The sequence below is a fragment of the Eutrema salsugineum genome, unplaced genomic scaffold (assembly GCF_000478725.1).
Source record: "Eutrema salsugineum unplaced genomic scaffold, Eutsalg1_0 scaffold_2, whole genome shotgun sequence".
Classification (NCBI taxonomy): Eukaryota; Viridiplantae; Streptophyta; class Magnoliopsida; order Brassicales; family Brassicaceae; genus Eutrema; species Eutrema salsugineum.
Window position 1 is genome coordinate 17299024 of NW_006256829.1, and position 18559 is coordinate 17317582.

Below are 18559 nucleotides of genomic sequence, written 5' to 3' on the forward strand. Positions count from 1 at the left end.
GACCCTGTGGGACTCATTTCCTATCTTCTTTTTCTTCTACTTTGTATAATTTTTTATTTTTTTCTCCTTCTAAGGATTTTTTTTCCTCTTCTTCCGATTATTCTTCTTCTCTTTATCGTCTTCGTTCTATCCGACTATTTTTTTATCTAACTTGTTCACTGTATTTTTTGTTCATCTTTTCATTGTTTTCTTATTCTTCTCCCTCTTCTTTATCTTTTAGCTTTTAATATTCTTTGTTTTTCCCCTCTTATCTTTCATTGTTTTCGACTATTTCTTCCTATGTATTGTATTCATCTTCTTTGACTTCTTGATTTTTTTTTCATTTGGTTTTTCTTGTTTTTTTTTCTCTCGATTTTCTTTGTTTTATTCGTCTTCCTCATTTTTCTGTTTTCTTCTATTGTCTTTGTATTCTCCAAATTCTAATTCCTCCACATCTGATTCTTACTTCTCCTTGGTCTTTTTTTGTCTAATTCAAACTTTTTGTCTATTCTAGGAATCTCAGGATTCGTGAATGTCTTTGCCTTGGGGTTAAGATGATTGCATTCCAGCAAAGCTTCAAAGTAGCTTGTCTTTTTGGACTCAGTTCCTTTGTTAGCCATTACAGGAGCTACTACAAAGAAGCAAAAATTCTGTTAAAAATCAAAAAGCATATCTAAAACATAGTAATATTAAGCTACAATATAATATACTCATTGTGTTGTGAAACTAATCATGTTTTCATCATAGCATGTAATGTTTGCGTGGTGCTTACTTACGAGAGTTAAGGTAAGAATGTGAGGTAGAGTAAATACGAGCGTTCTAAACAGGGGTATTTATACTGAATAAAAATATTGTTTATATTAAATCAAAAGTTGGGTTAAAACGCAAGATGTATGAAAATCTGGTTAATCATATCTTTTTTCTTCTTTTTAAAACACTACCCAATCATCCATCAAGTACGAATGAAAATGTTAATGTTATTTTTAAAAGTAAGATTTAGTTGGTTATAGATTTATTGAGGATAGCATGAAAATAAAAAAAACGTAATCTTATGAAAATTAGTATGATAAGTAAATATAAGTCATTTGGATATAATCAAAGCTAATTGAAGTTTTTTTCTTCTCCTTGGATATAATTAAACCAGAATAACATAAACACTCGTAAGATATAAATTGTTTTTTTTATATTAGATTCTATGAATAAATTTTGTTAACAAAATATATATATATTGATTGAATGTCATTTATTTTTATCAAAAAAAATCCTCTTAAACATCATCTAAAAAAGATTGGAGAGAGTAATAATTAATAAATTATTTTTTGATCAGAAAAGATAATAAAGAACTCTGAAACTGCGGAACAGTTAAATTATTGGCATTTCTTTCTTTTTTTTCTTTCTTTCCTTGTATTGAGTTTAATAAGTTTACTTTTTTTCTCAAGTATTGGATATCAACAATTTTTTTTTCTCTCGGAAGTGAGAACCAACCTAAACGTTTTCCTTGTTCAACATGGAGATATTCTTCTTGCATTTCGATATTTTAAATCTCTAAATGGGGATGAATTTGATTTGGGTCGGGCTTACGCCAATGTGTGATTCATTTATTTACATGAAGTTAACAAATTTATTTATCGCACCTGAATGTTTTATGTATTTTTCTAACAGAGGAGAACTAATTTCTGAAGAAGAAAAACTGAAAACCAGAAATCATTAAAAGCTTGCACATACACACACAATAATAGCATACTAAGTGAATGTAAAAAAATGGCGGACAGATCTCCATACACACACATACAATAGCATATATGTGTTGTAGAGAAAACCCAGAACTCCATTGGCTTGCCTCATTAAAAACTTGCACATACTCGACATCATAACCATTAACCATCATCAAAAAACTCAAGGCTACTCCATTGGTTTGCCTCCATGGTGATTCACATGCTGATATATGCTTAGGAAAAGTAAGAGTCCGCCATGCATGTTGATTCACATACTGATATATGCTTAGGAAAAGCAAGAGTCTGGCATGTTGATTCGCATACTGATACATTCTTTTTTTTATGCGTGGAGACAACTTCAGAAGAACAAAAAATAAAGTAAAGAAATCGTCTAGCTGCAACTAACAACTTTTAAAAGGGAGTAAGATGCAAACAGTAAGAAAGAAAAATGTCATAAATCACAAATCATATTTAAGATCTCATAGAAAACCAAATTAACCACATACCTTGAGATTTCATCTATGTAAAGAAAAGATTAACCAGAGACTAAAACATAGTAATCAAGTATAATATGAAAAGGTTGATATATATCAGGATAAGTTAGGATTTCAATAATTAAGAAAATTCGTTTTTTAATCGAATATGTGCAATATAATTTTTTAAACTAAGTTTAAACAAATTTTTGATTTTAAATTTTTTTTTATTAATTTTATTAAACTACAATTTTTGATAATTTTTTATTAAATTACAATTTTTAACATTTTTCTTAAACAATTTTCGATTTTTAATGATTTTTAATTTTTTTTCTTAAATTCCAATTTTTAATAATTTTTATTAAATTCTGATTTTTAATGTTTTTTATTAAATTTAAACCATTATCAATTTTTAATATTTTTTTATTAAATTTAATCTTTAAAAAAATATAAAGAGGGGCAAAATATAATTAGTCACTCTAAGATTGAATGAGAGTGCTTTAACTCAAAATTTTACTTTGCTTATATTATATATGATCATAACCATCATCAAAAAACTCAAGGCTACTCTATTAGTTTGCCTCCATGTTGATTCGTATGCTGATATATGCTTAGGAAAAACAAGAGTCCCCCATGCATGTTGATTCACATATTATATGTTTAGGAAAAGCAAGAGTCCGGCATGTTGATTCGCATACTGATACATTCTTATTTTATTGCGTGGAGACAACTTCAGAAGAACAAAAAATAAATTAAACAAATCGTCTAACTGCAACTAACAACTTTTAAAAGGGAGTAAAATGCAAAACAGTAAGAAAGACAAACGTCATAAATCACAAATCATATTTATGAGGCCACAGAAAACCAAATTAACCATATACCTTGAGATCTCATCTATGTAAAGAAAAGATTAACCAGAGACTAAAACATAGTAATCAAGTATAATATGAAAAATTTGATATATATATATTAGGATAAGTTAAGATTTCAATAATTAAAAAAATTCGTTTTTTAATCGAATATGTGTAATATAATTTTTTAAGCTTAGTTTAAACAATTTTGATTTTTAATGTTTTTTTAATTTTATTAAATTCCGATTTTTAATGTTTTATTAAATTTAAATTAATTTTCAATTTTTAATATTTTTTATTAAATTTAATTTTTTAAAAATATAAAAAGAGTAAAAATTAATTAACCACTTTAATAAGAGAGCTTTAACTCAAAATTTTACTTTATTTATATTATACTCCTTCTGTTCAGAATTATTTGATGTTTAAGGTTTTTGCACACAGTTTAAGGATTCATTTAATTTTTATTTTTCCTATACTAAAAATATTATTCATAATCCATTTAAATATCATTCAGCCAATAAGAAGACAATCTGCAGAATATAAAAGGTCAAAAACTATAAAAATTCATTAAATTTTGTATTGAAAAGTGAGAACATCAAATAATTCTGAACAAAAAAAACCTTCTAAAACATCAAATAATTCTGAACAGAGGGAGTATATGATATCAACTTTGTAGGCAATAGAAAGAGTACTTAAGGAGGCAGAGAGAAACCAGTGGCATTTTCTAAGCCACTTTTGTTTGTTTTCTTTGTTTTGCTCTCATTTTTTGAGAAACCAACGAAGAATCTTCTTCCTCAGAATCAGACAACAATCACTATAAACTCAAGTCCATCGTTTTTGCTCTCGGTAAGCCACCACTAGTTTAATTCTGTTTATTTTTCTCAGACTTCTCGGAACAATTATTTATTTATTTTTAGCTTCAGTGGTATTGTGTTAGCATAAAGGTTTATTTTTAGAAAAGTTTCTCAACAATTAGCTTAAGGTGAAAATTAGTTTTTTAGTTCTATTTTTATTAGTCATTTAAATAAAGTTATTTTTTTTTTGGTTTCTGAGAAACGATAGGTCGAAATTTGGAAAGAAATTGATTTTCCATTTGTAGGGTTAATATTTTTTGCAAAGCAGAGACCTTTAAACTACCATTATATTTCTTTAAAACATTTGTAACGTTTTGTTTCTTTCCAATATTGATGACTTTACAATTTACCCAGGTGTGTCATGTTTCTTCTCTTGATGTGGTACTTATTTTGATATTTGTGTTTTCATAAGAATCAATCATCAAAGAAAAACACCAAGAATTGCTTAATTACCATAGAAGAGAAAATCCTAGGACTGGAGTTATTTATCAGGGAGAAATCCTACTTGTTTGAAAGTGATATAGACTTTCCCTAGTGAGTTTTTTCCCCTTTTTTTATTTATTTGTTTAAAAAATGTAGAGTAATCTGTTTTAGTTGCTTTAAATGCTTTTATGTTGTCCGAAATTCCGGTGAAGCACACAAGTGAAGCAGAAGTAAAGATTTATGAACTTCAGAAACAGGTTGGTTTTGTAGTTTGAATTGTGTCTTCCTTTTTTCCTCATACCTTAATTCAATCTTATAATGACACTTTCTTCATTGGAAGATATTTGAACTAAGACGAGAACTGGAAATGCAACACAAGAGAAGGCTCGATGCAGAAATTCAAGCTGAAATCGCAGAAGAGAAAATTCCTGAACTTAGCTCAAAGATTGAAAATGTAAGAGATCTGGTGTCTCTGGGATTTGGTTTACATATTCAAAAGCTTACTGTAAATTTTTCTTGTGCTCAGATCGATGGGAAGTGGTTCTTATCCAAGCTTGGTATTAACCGTAATAAAACTCAGGTAATTCTAAAAAAGGTCCATATATAACATCCCACAATCTAAGAGATTAATTTTCTAAAAACCCTATTTTTCATTGTTCAAGGCTTATCTAATGACTCAATGGCATCAACATCTTAGTGGAACTCTTCAAAAGGTTTGTCTTGGATTCACAATTTACACAAAGTTTTCAGTTTTCAAAGTTCTTAGTGCTTTTTTCTTAAAGGTACTGACACTTTCACTTAAGAATTCTTCCCCTTGATATCACAGAAATGGATTCCAAGCATCAAAGATGCATGTGTAACATTTACCATTTATCTCAAACCAAAAATTCAATATTTAATCGATAAGTCCATCGAGGTTTTGTATACGTCTAAGCAGGTTTTGACACCACAATCCATCCAAGGACTCGATGTTTCATACTATTATCTTGAGGTTAATTTATGTTTCCATCTTTGTTTATTCCTATGCTAGCTTATATTTCGACATTACAGAAAACATTTTGATTATTGTCTTGTTTTTCTAGGTTATCAGAATTATGCAACGAAATTACACTTGAAGAAAGTACAAGTTGCCTTAGAGTTATGTACCGAAAAACTATGAAATGGCTACAAGAAGTTGGTCATGGAGGAGATGAAGAAATAGGAATGTCTCGCATGGAGCATTTAGTAGAGCCAGAGGCTAGGGTTTTTCTATCAAAACTTAAGGAGCGAAACAAATTTATGGAACTTTTTTTTATGATAACTTAAGACATGTGTCAAAAGATGATCTTTTATTTAACTATTTTTTGATTTAGTTCATCATGTATCAATTAAAAATTGAACATCAACCAATAAGAGATAAAGTATAAAATTAATTTATAATAACTTAAAAATTTTAAAGAATTTGTGCTAGATAACCTCAATACTGTTCATAATTAGGAAATTAGGAAAGCGTACTATACATTTTTTATTAATACACTATTACCCCTATATTATTTTATCTCCTATATACCTACTCTCTCAAACTCTCAGTTATCTCTTTCTCTCTCTCACCTATCTCTTTCTTTTTCTCCCTACAATTTCAAGCGAGTTCGCCCAGAAGAGGAAAAAAAACTTTGTCACCCAGAAACTCCTTAGACGACGATGAGTGTTTATCTATCTGAATTTGGTTGCACATTGGTATAGTTATCGTGACTTCTTCATCATTGATCAAATTAAATTTTTTATGGTTTTCTTTTATTAGGAAAAACAACTCCGTATCCAACTGGTAGAACAAACGATGATTCTATTAGATTGATACTAACATATATAATAGTGCGTATCTATCTGAATTACTCTTATAATTTTATTGTTAAACTGCTATCAATACATCTTAGAGTGTTATATGTATTTGTAGCTCACTAACTATAAAAATAACACCTATAACAATCTAGATTATTCATTATTGTTATCAATCTTATATATTTTTTACCTAGTTAACTATAATATTAGATGTTAATTAACTTGGAACATGCTAAATATATCAATAACATCTTTAATCATCTATATAACTCATTATTGTTATCAATCTAACCTATTTGTTATCTAATAAATTATAATGTTATACGTTAATTTATATGTAACATGCTAAGTATATTAATAATATCTTTAATCATCTATATAATTTATTATTGTTATTAATGTAACATTATCTTTATCGTGTAAAACATAATGTTATATCTAAATTTATATGTTTATATATGATATAATAACTAAATATGTAACTTGTTATTATAATGTATATGACACATTTTACAGAATAAATTGTGTGGCTGTGATATTCTGCAAAAAGATATTGTCTACTCTACGTATATATTTAGTCACCCTATCCAAATATGATATTTATCATGTCAGAATGCATCGACCAACGTGGCAAACTTTTTTGGGGGTATAATTGTATTTGCTCACGACAACGCACATAATACTGTTTGTTTTTGGTGGGTCCTTCGTCATTTCCGCAAATTCATCTCCATTTTGGTTTTTCTAGCAAATTAACTCAAAATTTTATATCACCCAATTGTCATTTATATATGCATTAATGATAAAATAACTCTGAAAAATTATAAATAAATTTGAGAAGTAAAGTAGCATTAAAATAAACATAAAATGCATTACTGAAAGCACTATGTAAACTAAAATGATTTAGTAATCCAATACGGAGAGTCGGAGATACATATTTACATATATCTTATCAAACTCATGATAGAAACAAGCACTCTGTGTTAACTCTATTGGGAATGAGATTAAATGGAGGCACAAGTGAGTTCTCTTTTCTGGTTAAGACTGATGGAAGGTGGTTAAATTGTTGTTTATTTGATTGATTGAATGGATATATACAAGGTTCTAGAATCTGTTATTGAAGCAACATATATGTCCCAAATCATGGAACTTCAAGTAACCAAGAGTTGCAACAACAAATGAACTACAAACAGTTTCACGTTGTCAAATTATGCTTTTAGAGAAGATTCAAGTCTCATATTTAAGCTAAAACTTTGTCTTTCATATCATCAGTCCAAGAAAGGGTGTGAAGTATTGATTACGGAGAAGGATTCACTAGTTGTTTTAGTGCTACAAAACTGCATTAGTTTTACTTAAAATTACATATTCTGGTCGTGTCTCGAAAAGGAGATAAAACCATTGACTGAGTAGATGAATGTGGGTCAAATTCAATCACTAAATTGTAAACTGTTCACTTGTTTGATCTCATTTGAGATATCAAACTACAATTTACCATTTCCAAAGTTCGACATTGTCTCACTCTCATTAGAATATAGATCGAAAGAAACGAAAAAAAAGAAGAATTTGAAATGAAGAGTGAACTCATATTTTCATCGAGTTAATGGTAATAGAAGAGATACAAAGGTACAAAAGAGTAAATCTAACAAAACTAAATTTCTCTTATTTTGAGCATATAGAAACATGAGCCTCTTTAGGATACATTTTCTTTACTTCTACTTTTACATCATCACAATTATATAACTATTTATTTATATAGACGAACATTTTTTAAAAACATTCATATGGAGTTTATATGAGGCAGGGAGGATGTTATTACATCATTAATTTAAATGATGTCTACCAAATCTCTGGTCCTAATCCAGAGCAAACCAAAAACTGTTTTTCTCTCTCTCTGATCAATGGTTAATAACATTGATTAAAGCAGAAAAACAAACCTTTTCGTTTGTCTTCATTTTTGGCCTTTGGAGTTTCCCCACAGTCATCAAGCTTAGTAGCCATCAAAGAGCTAGTTCCAGGAGAATCCGGTGGCAACAATGTGTTCTTAGAAGAAAGAATCCGTTGTGGAATCGCGGATACCGGAGATGCAACCTTGGAGAGATAGCTAAGTAGTAAGTGAATGATCTGAGTGAAGTTTGGCCGAGCGTTTGGATCCTCATTCCAGCATGATGTTACAATGTCACCCAAATCCTCAGGTAAGCTCTCAGCGCTTGGTCTCACATTCTATAAAAAGAAACATGTCAAACAGAGTATATTTTGCCAAAAGATGCAAAAAAAAGGCAGAATATTACACACTTTAAAGGCGGCTGCATATGCTGCTTGGAGATTTGACATTCCCTCAAAAGGCAATTTATTGTGTAAAAGCTCCCAAAGAACGATTGCAAAGCTATATGCATCGACTTTATGATTGTAATGCTTCTTCTCTCCTAATCGAAGAGTAACCGTGCTGTACAACTGAGACATCCACCAAGATTGTCTTTAAGAAACTCAAGAGAAGCACAAGAAATGAACAAAATCTGTCAATAATAAAGAACCTCAGGTGCCATCCATCGGTATGTTCCTGTCTCAGCCGTCATCATCTCAGTCAGTGACTCTTCTCTTGCTAATCCAAAGTCTGCTAGTTTTACTGTTTTGTGGTCTGCAGTTAAAAGCAAATTTTCTGCAGGAGAGAACAAAAAAAAGTCCTTAACAAGATGAGGTTAAATCTAATCATAACCAGAATATTAAAAGCACTTGAAGCGTGTGTGGTGTCAGACTAAAAGAAAGAAAGATTCTTTGTGATTGAGATCTGAGCATGTGGTTTCCATGAAACAAGGTGCTTTGCAAATATTTTAAGCACACATCATTAAATGATGGAAACATATCTGTTTATAGAGAGAAAAGAATGGTATTTTTACCGGGTTTGAGATCACGGTGAATGATCCCGTGGGAATGCAAGCATTCCATGCCACGAGCAATGTCAAGCGCAAAACCAATAGCAACACGGGTCTCCAAACATGCGGGTCTCAAGTTTAACAGATATTTACGCAGTGTACCGCCTTGAAGAAGTTCAGTGACTATCACCATTACAGGCTCTTTGCAAGCACCAATGAACTGTTTCAGAGATAAAATAACAAAGACTCATGTTAACCTTTAAGCCATTGCTGATAAAGCTTTAACCATATAAACAGCCATAGATCCTAAAAACAGAACCTTGACCAAATTCTTGTGCTGAACTCGTGAGAGCATTTCTACTTCTCTTAGGAATCTTGAATCCCTCTTTGCAATCTCTTCTGGCGTTTCTCCTCTGTGGATTATCTTTATAGCAACTGTCTGGTTCTTGTATCTATCTCAGATCATAGCCACCAAAAAGATCTATTAACAAAAATATCTGAATACCCAAATTTCAATCTTTTTACAAAGGTAATTTTGTTCATACTCATAGAGAACAAACACTAAGCTTCACTTCCCCACAAATGAAAATCCAATTTTCAAGTTTCTTTACATAGGCAAATCTAGAAAGATGAGTCTACCAAATCAAGAACTTTGTTCATACCCATCGAGAAACAAACACTAAACTTCAGTTCCCCACGAATCAAAATCCAAGCTTTCCAAAAATCAGCTAAGAGTGAAAAGAGAAACCAAGAAGAAGAAGAAGAAGAAGAAGAAGAAGAAGAGAGGATAAAGGAGATTACTTTCCCTCATAGACTTTGGCATGAGCTCCTTCTCCAATCTTTGGCCCAACAAACAGAAGTTGAGGATCAATTTCCCATTTGGGTTCTAATCTGTATCCCTTCAAAGAATCCATAGCAAGCATTTACACAAACACCAGATTACTTCATTGCTTGCATCAAAGCAGAAAGCAACCACATTTTTCCCGATCTCTCTATCTGAAAAACAAAAGACTTGTCTTTTTCTTTATCTCTCTCTTTCTTGATTTGTATCTCTGAAGATTTAGAGCTCACAAGTTACAAAGGCAAAGAAGAGAAGAGATAAGTAATGGCTAACATGCCCTTGATGAGGCAAAAGCAAGTATCTTCACATGTCCGTAAATTAAGCACAACTCCTAGAGAGAGAAGAAGGCGACACAAGGCAAGCTCTCTCCAAACTAAAAAAGTTTTTTTTATATATAAGTATAATATAAAAATAATTATTTTTTTTTTTCTAAAAACACAATGGATAAGAGAAGAATCTTGACAAGAAAGAAGAGAGAGTAGAGGATCTGTGAATACAACACTGAATAATCGCTTGATCTAATAAGAAACTAGAGGATTCACTTGTTTTCGAACTCTTTTGAATTTGGTGGTTTGTTTAATTTATCTTTGATGATGGCAGTAGTAGAGCCTCCTTGATCTTAAGACAGTGTGGCAGGAGATACAGAGAGATAGAGATAAAGAGTTGTGTATGGACAGGTGAGTAAAAATTAATGAGATGATAAAAAAAACTAAAAAAAGGATAAAGACGGAAGAAGAATGTTTGTTTAAAGTTGGTTCGCATCCATAATTTGTCGGTATACCAAACTGGTTTGATTAACCGATAGTTTTGTGAAGTTAATTTCCACTAACTCACTATGCACACTCGCAGTTGCTTCAACTTCTCTTGTCCTTCCACAGAGTTTAAGAAGCATACTGAAATTAAAGAGAAACCAATCGACTGAAAATTCGTCTTGGATCTGAACCTGATTTGCTTCAGATCAGTTTTTACTCAAACTATCCAAATTACTTGAAATATTCAAATTATACTAATATCTAAACTTTGTCATAGTTAAATGCATTGTTTAAAATTTTATTAGGCACTATTTGGGCGGTTAAGGTGAGCCTAGTATGAGGCAGAAAAAATTATTATTAACCGTAGATCATTAGTTTTAATTTTTTTTACTATTATATTTTTTATTTTATAATTATTTAAATTAGTAGTTAAATCTTTTATTTGAAGTGTTTCAAATTTATGTTGATATTTTATTTGATTGCACATTTTATCAAAAGAAAAGAGGTAGCAAGTTCAATGTCTTAAGTGTATTTTTTTATTTTATTTTTTGGTCTCATCTTTATAGAGGGTAAATCTCTTTTTTTTCTTCTTCTTTATCTGCAATATGAAACCCTAAAAACCGTTCTACATTTTTTTTTCTCTCACCTAATTTGCCATTTTTTTCATTTTTAAACATATCTGATAACAAAATTTCTAATTCTAACATATCAACAAAAAACAGTGTCAAATTTGAGTTCATCCAAATTTGAAAACATTGATTTGTTTCAAAAACTGGTCAAGGCAGAAATATATTGGAAATCTGCCTAGCTTTGCCGCACAAGATGAAATCGCAGCAGCTCTCCTCCCCACCTCTTAGGCATCTGAGTAATCAGAAAAATTCCCAGCTTTTTCAAGTATTTAAATCAAGAACACAACTCTGTTTATAAGAATAATTCTCTTATTATGTTTAGAAAATTTCTCAAAACTAAAAACCAAAATATGTATATCTCATTGATGCAACTTCATCAATGACTTACATATATATATAGTGTTAGGTCAACTTCCCTAAACACTTTTTCTTTTCTTATTAGAACTAGATATCTCCTAATCTAATAAGGAATATTTCCAAAACCCTAATCTAACCACTTAACCGACTTATTAAGAGTCTTAGGCCTTGGTCTCAATGTCGATGCTTACTCAACACTTTTAAAACACGAATTTTACCCAAACTATCTGAAATCCTGATAACAAAAATAAAATTAGATTTATAATTGTAGTTTTAAGTATTTTGGGGATTTTAAATCTGAATATATTTAATATTTTTTACGTATATAATTGTATTTCAGGTACTTGAAATTTTTAGGTATTTTAGATATCCATTCGGTTATAATTTACGTTTTGCTTAGGTTCAAGTATACAAATTATTTTAAATGAGAAATGAGGTTGATATGATTATCATTCCATAAAACATCAAAGATAGGAAATACCTTTTCAATGGCTATTGGATTAAAGAATGGTGAGCAATATCATATTTCCAAATAAACTTGTGTTTACCATAGTTAGAGACCAGCCCAAGCCCAACACTTTTAAAATTTCAAGAGCAATTTTTTTTTTCGATCCCTAAATAAATTTATACGCAAAAATTAATATTTTAAGTTACATATATGTGACAAATTTAATAATTTGGGCTTTTATTATTTTTTTCGAAAAATCTTAATTTCTACTAAATATTCTATTATTTGGGGCCGAATTAATTTATTTTTCTAAAAATTGGCTTTTTACATAACAAAACATTTTTAGATAGTATTGAACTTTTGGGCTGTTGTACTTCTGTCTTATCCACTTGGACATGACGTATTACAGATTTACAGTTCTTCAAAAAAAAAATATATATATATATATTAATATAAATGACAATTATTTAAAATTGTTAATTCACTTAATTGTAACATCTGTCAAGTTTATTGATAAGATTTTGATATGTTATACAAAAACTTTAACTAGATTTGGACACAATATTAATAATAGAAAACGAAATTGTTAATCGATATCTAATCCTAAAAGGTAAAATTATTACACAAAAAAGAAAAAAAAAACAAAACATGTAAACTGATCCTAAAAGAAAAAATTAATAAAAAATAGAAAAACTAATTGATAATTGATTCCTCATCTTAAAAAATAACGTTACTAAACAAAAATAAAAATAAAAAATATAAATTCATCATAAAAACCAAAATTACTTTAAAATAGGAAACATCAAGTATTAATAATAGAAAACATTTTAATTTAAAAATGATTAGTGTAAAAAAGAAAACTTAAAAGTTTTAAAAAGTTAATAAGTATCCAATAATTGTTTCCAAAGTTCTCTACAATATGTATATTTGTTTTATCAAAAACTTTGTTTCCAAATTTATATATTATTTATTTTTATGGGTGATTCAATTTTGGTTTTGTTTTAAGTAAGCCCGCCTGATCGTAACACATGTCAAATTAAGAGATTATATTTTGACACATATTTAATTAATTATTAATTATCTTTTAACAAATCTTATTAAAAATGAAAATACTATAATTGATTTCCAATCCTTGAAAGGAAAGGAAAATAATTATGTTAAGATTAAGAAAACAATAATAAAAAAGAAAATTATAGTTTATAAGGAAAAAGGGAAAACAATATTTTAGTTTACCATAAGAAAAATTATACATTAGATTACAAATTCACAACCAAAAAATCTTTTGCTAATTTTTGTTGTTCTTAAGCTAATGTAAATTTTTTATTTCATGTTACACATGTTAGGTTAATGCATAAAATGGTTATTGTTACATTGTATAGTCATGTAGAATAACTTTGCTTTAATTATTGTAATCATATTATTTAAATAAGATTATGATTGTTGATAACTTTATTTTAAAAACTTATATAAACTGAAATTGAACCAACGAGGAAGTCTGCAAAATCGAATAAATTATCTTAACCGATATTTTTAATCGAAATTGAACCAACATGTTTAAGAGATATTAAACCAAAAATGTTATCCTAACAGAAATTAATTTCTTGTAAGAGATGAAAATTAGGTTATAGAATTTAATCAAATTGTAAACCAAAATTGAACCAAAAAAATATAACTTACCCAAAACCAAAATGAAAATTAGATTTTTTATCCTACCATATAACTAAACTAACCCAAAAAATCCTAATTTTATTCCAGAGAGGCTCTCTCTAAAACGGCGCTCTCTCTACTCTCTCACCATTTTTTCTGCTTTTCATTCTCTTTGTGAAGCTATTGAGAAGCATGGCTGCTGTACTAAGCCGTCGTGAAGGAGCTGAAGAAAGAAGATTCAGGCGAGCCCAAGATCTTAAGCCGTCGTGAAGGAGATATTGAAGAAGATGGCTCACCTTAATCTCTCACCGAATCTCGCCGCTCCTCACAGTCTCTGGCGTGAGGTAAACCACGGTTACTCCTCTCTTCCTCTTTAAACCCTCTAAAGATCTGTTTTTTTTTTTGTAGATCTAGTTCTCAGGCTAATACGGTGACATCCCGACCCGCCCTCCCTTTGGGACCAGGCGCGGACTGGCGATACCAATCCTAACTCCCCCCAACCGCCCCACCCAGTGAGCCCAACGCCCTCTCTAGGCCCGTGGGTCCAACGTCCTCTCTCTAGGCCCGTTAACCCAACGCCCTCTCTAGGCCCGTTGGCCCACCACTGTCCGACGGTCGGGAGTCGTTAGTCCGGAAGGCTCATAAGACTTGTCTACTGTCCCTGCAATCACCACATGATCTTTCCCCGTGCTTTGTCCTCACTCGCACGGTACCGCAGAGTACTTCCCGGTAGGTCACCCATTCTGAGATTACTCCAGCATCAGCACGCTTAACTCTGGAGTTCTCTCAGCACACTTGACCGGAAAAGATAAGTGCACTTTGTTGACATAGGTAGCCAAATCAATTCTTATAAACCTTTCCATATATCGGAAATCGGGATGTTACAATTTGTATCACCCCGACCCGCCGGGTCGGTTGTTACTAAAAATCAATTTCCGGTTTACTTAAATTAAACCATCTTTCTTAATTAAGCCCACTTTTAATATCTTTTTAATATCTTTTTAACCTTTTGCGAGCCCATTAAGCCCAACCTAAACTAAGTTAACCTAAATATAAATACCTCTCTAATCTTTCATTCACTATTTTGGAAAACCCTAGCCACATTCTCCTCTTCTCTTCTCTTTCACTCAGCCACGCCATCCTCCTTCTCTCTTCCTCACCGTGGCTCTCTCCCTCTATCTCTCTCTCTTTCTCTTCCTCTCTCCCTTGGCCGCTGCTCTCTCCTCCTCCATCAGCTACGCTCCCTCTTTCTTCTCTCTTAAACCCTAGCCGCCGCCGCCTCCTTCCATGACGTTTTCCCGACGAACCGTGTGGATCCACGAGACGAGCTACATATCAATCTGTAGCCCCGAGTGTCAGCTTTCCAAGGAGGCCGAGTTCATCCAGATCGAAGTTCTATGCCAGGATATTTCGTCGTTTTGGTGTGATATGTCCAGATCTGCTTTGTTGCTAAGGTGAGGATTAGATCTAGGGTCTTCTTTTTATTCATTTGTCTTCTGCTGGTGTGTGAGGTCTAGATCTGATGAGCATAGGCTGTTTCCTTGTGCATCTAGCTAGATCCATGTGTAAATCTAATGAAATGATATAGGATCTCATTAGAGGAAGAACCAACATATTTGATTGTTCACCCTGATGTGTGGTTAGTTATTGGTAGTGTAGCTAGATCAGGTGTTCATCTCGGTGGTGATGTGCCGAGGTATGGACTTGTTTGCTGGGCTATTGCTGTCTGTGTGACCAAAGCGGTAGTTCAACGGTGGGGGAAGGTACGCCGATCCTTCCGGAATCTATATGACTGGAAGCCTGTCTGTGTGACCTGGCAATGTTGAACCTGTCTGTGTGACCTGGTGCATGTCTTTGTGACCTGGCGATGTAGAGCCTGTCTGTGTGAGCTGGCAGTGCCTGTCTGTGTGACCTGGCAAGGTTGGAGACATCACAATTGCTTGCTAGTTGTTTGTGCATCGCTAGGATGCTTGTGTGTTGCTTGTTAGATTTATTCTTGACATGCTGGTTGGAAATAAATGAGTGGAAAGGGAGCCTTGTCTGCTTCTCACTGAGTAATCCCCATTACTCACCCCTCCTCTTCCCTTGTCTTATCAGGTGTAGGTAAAAGATCAGCTTAAGTCTATGTTGTTGATTGCTACCTAGGCGTTTTCGATCCTGGCAGACCTGAGGCTCACCAACTGGACCAAACCAGGCGTCTGACCGAATGCGGTTTGATGGCCAACCTAACATGCCCTATTTCTCCGGTTTTCTTAGGAAGCCTGGGATAGGGATGTTACAAATGGTATCAGAGCCCAGGGAGATCTCCTAGTTCTGTCCTAGGAGGTCGCACCTGTGTTTACAAAAAGAAAAATATATTTTTGTGAAAACATTTTTTCAAAAAAAAAAAAAAATTTTAAAATGTTTTCAAACCTAGAACATCCAACAACTTATAGACGGCTGGTTTTATAGTTTCCTCTATCCTCTTTCTTGTTTGTTGTTAGGAGCTCAGGTTCAGGACGCGAGAAACCGCATGAAAGAGGGCTATGTCTTTAACCATGTGGTAGTTTAAGTCTGCCTTTGGAGTTGCAACAAAATTGCCTCTAGGCAAGACTGGTTATTGGTGTGGTTCAGACTGTACCAGGGTGGTTGTTCTGGAATTACCACACCGTGCGATGCCAGTCTTGACTATGCAATCTTTGGTTCTATAGCAGCCTTCAACATGTATGATTAGGTTCAGATCTGGTCTACATAGTTAAGGTATTAAAAGGCAGGCGTCGCAAGAGTCCATAGAAATTGTAAGACTGTAAATAGTCCGGCGAGTTCGATCTCGGAATGACGAGGAACCTAGCTGTGTTATCCAAAGAGAATGGATGTGCTTGAATACCTTTGGGGAATTCACACTCTTATCCCGATTCAGAGGATTTCACGGTGGCCTTAGTGTGTATCGAATCCTGCTCAACAATATCAACCAATAGCCTTCTTTTTCCTTCTCTTCCTTCATTTTACCTTAGACCTTTGTTCAAGACCCGAGAGCCTGTGCGCAAGAAGTTCACTCCTTTTCCTCAAGTGAAGTTTAGCAAAGAGGTGGTCGTCATTTCGTCTGGTAGTGAAGCAGAAGAAAGTCCTCCCTCTGATTGTTTCCTTTTTATATTTAAAAAAAAAAAGTTTTCAAAGGAGTAGAACTCTATTTGTTTTTATTTGTTTGGATTATTGATTGCTTTAGGTTTCTTATGAATTAGTTAGATTCTATGATAAAGTTGTTTTCATTTTCCCTCTCAAAAAAAAAAGAAAAAATGTTCTACTCCTCCTTGTCACATTAATCAAATGTTTTTTTTTGGATTTTACTCAAAATGTTTTATTGCATCATACCTTAAACTCTTATTCTTTCACATTTCTGTCTATCACTCTGCGTTCTAAACCTTTAGCCTTCACTCTTTCTTGGCGCCATGAGTTACATGATTTCCTTCTTGTTCTTTCCTCTTAGCCATCATTCCTCCTAGTGCCATGGTTCATTTCTAATTCCCCTTCTGATTTTATATCTAGTCCCACTTCTGATTTCATTTTTTTTGCTCTTCCTTCTAAACTCATTTCTATTTCCTTCTTATTTAATTTCTGATTTCCTTCTTGTCTTTTTCTTCTTAACCTCTTCCTTTCTAGTGCCTTAGTTCCTTGTGGTTCCATTCCTAATCTCCTTCTGAATTTTATTCCTGCTTTTCCTTTTGATTCTATTTTCGATTTTCCTTCTGGATCCATTTCATTTCTTGCTTCCATTTCCTAATCTCATTCCTGACTTCTTTCTCTTTCTGCGACCAAGCTCCTCTCCTCCATTGTGCATTTATTTCTCTTGGTCTTTAGCTTTCGAATTTCCTTTCAGGAACTTCTCCCTAGGATTCGGGGACGAATCCGCTTGAAGGGGAGAAGATTGTAACACCCCGACCCGCGGGGTCGGTTGTTACTAAAAATCAATTTCCGGTTTACTTAAATTAAACTATCTTTCTTAATTAAGCCCACTTTTAATATCTTTTTAATCTCTTTATAACCTTTTGCGAGCCCATTAAGCCCAACCTAAACTAAGTTAACCTAAATATAAATACCTCTCTAATCTTTCATTCTCTATTTTTGAAAACCCTAGCCACATTCTCCTTTTCTCTTCTCTTTCTCTCAGCCACGCCATCCTCCTTCTCTCTTCCTCACCGTGGCTCTCTCCCTCTATCTCTCTCTCTTTCTCTTCCTCTCTCCCTTGGCCGCTGCTCTCTCCTCCTCCATCAGCTACGCTCCATCTTTCTTCTCTCTTAAACCCTAGCCGCCGCCGCCTCCTTCCATGACGTTTTCCCGACGAACCGTGTGGATCCACGAAACGAGCTACATATCAATCTGTAGCCCCGAGTGTCAGCTTTCCAAGGAGGCCGAGTGCATCCAGATCGAAGTTCTATGCCAGGAGATATCGTCGTTTTGGTGTGATATGTCCAGATCTGCTTTGTTGCTAAGGTGAGGATTAGATCTAGGGTCTTCTTTTTATTCATTTGTCTTCTGCTGGTGTGTGAGGTCTAGATCTGATGAGCATAGGCTGTTTCCTTGTGCATCTAGCTAGATCCATGTGTAAATCCAATGAAATGATATAGGATCTCATTAGAGGAAGAACCAACAAATTTGATTGTTCACCCTGATGTGTGGTTAGTGATTGGTAGTGTAGCTAGATCAGGTGTTCATCTCGGTGGTGATGTGCCGAGGTATGGACTTGTTTGCTGGGCTATTGCTGTCTGTGTGACCAAAGCGGTAGTTCAACGGTGGGGGAAGGTACGCCGATCCTTCCGGAGTCTATATGACTGGAAGCCTGTCTGTGTGACCTGGCAATGTTGAACCTGTCTGTGTGACCTGGTGCCTGTCTTTGTGACCTGGCGATGTAGATCCTGTCTGTGTGAG

General features: G+C 33.0%; 1 protein-coding gene and 1 pseudogene across 1 annotated transcript; one reads left to right on the plus strand and one right to left on the minus strand.

Annotated features, from left to right (window-relative positions):
- Positions 1-2967: 2967 nt before the first annotated feature.
- LOC18018422 lies at positions 2968-5496 on the plus strand (annotated as a pseudogene).
- Positions 5497-7842: 2346 nt separating this feature from the next.
- LOC18018423 (serine/threonine-protein kinase STY13) lies at positions 7843-10466 on the minus strand. Its single transcript, XM_006402110.2, has 6 exons — positions 9782-10466; positions 9300-9432; positions 9005-9200; positions 8642-8766; positions 8403-8561; positions 7843-8330 (listed from the first exon to the last, which is right to left on the minus strand). The coding sequence occupies exons 1-6, from the start codon at positions 9901-9903 to the stop codon at positions 8013-8015; spliced, it is 1053 nt and encodes a 350-aa protein (XP_006402173.1). The 5' UTR covers positions 9904-10466; the 3' UTR covers positions 7843-8012.
- Positions 10467-18559: the final 8093 nt, after the last annotated feature.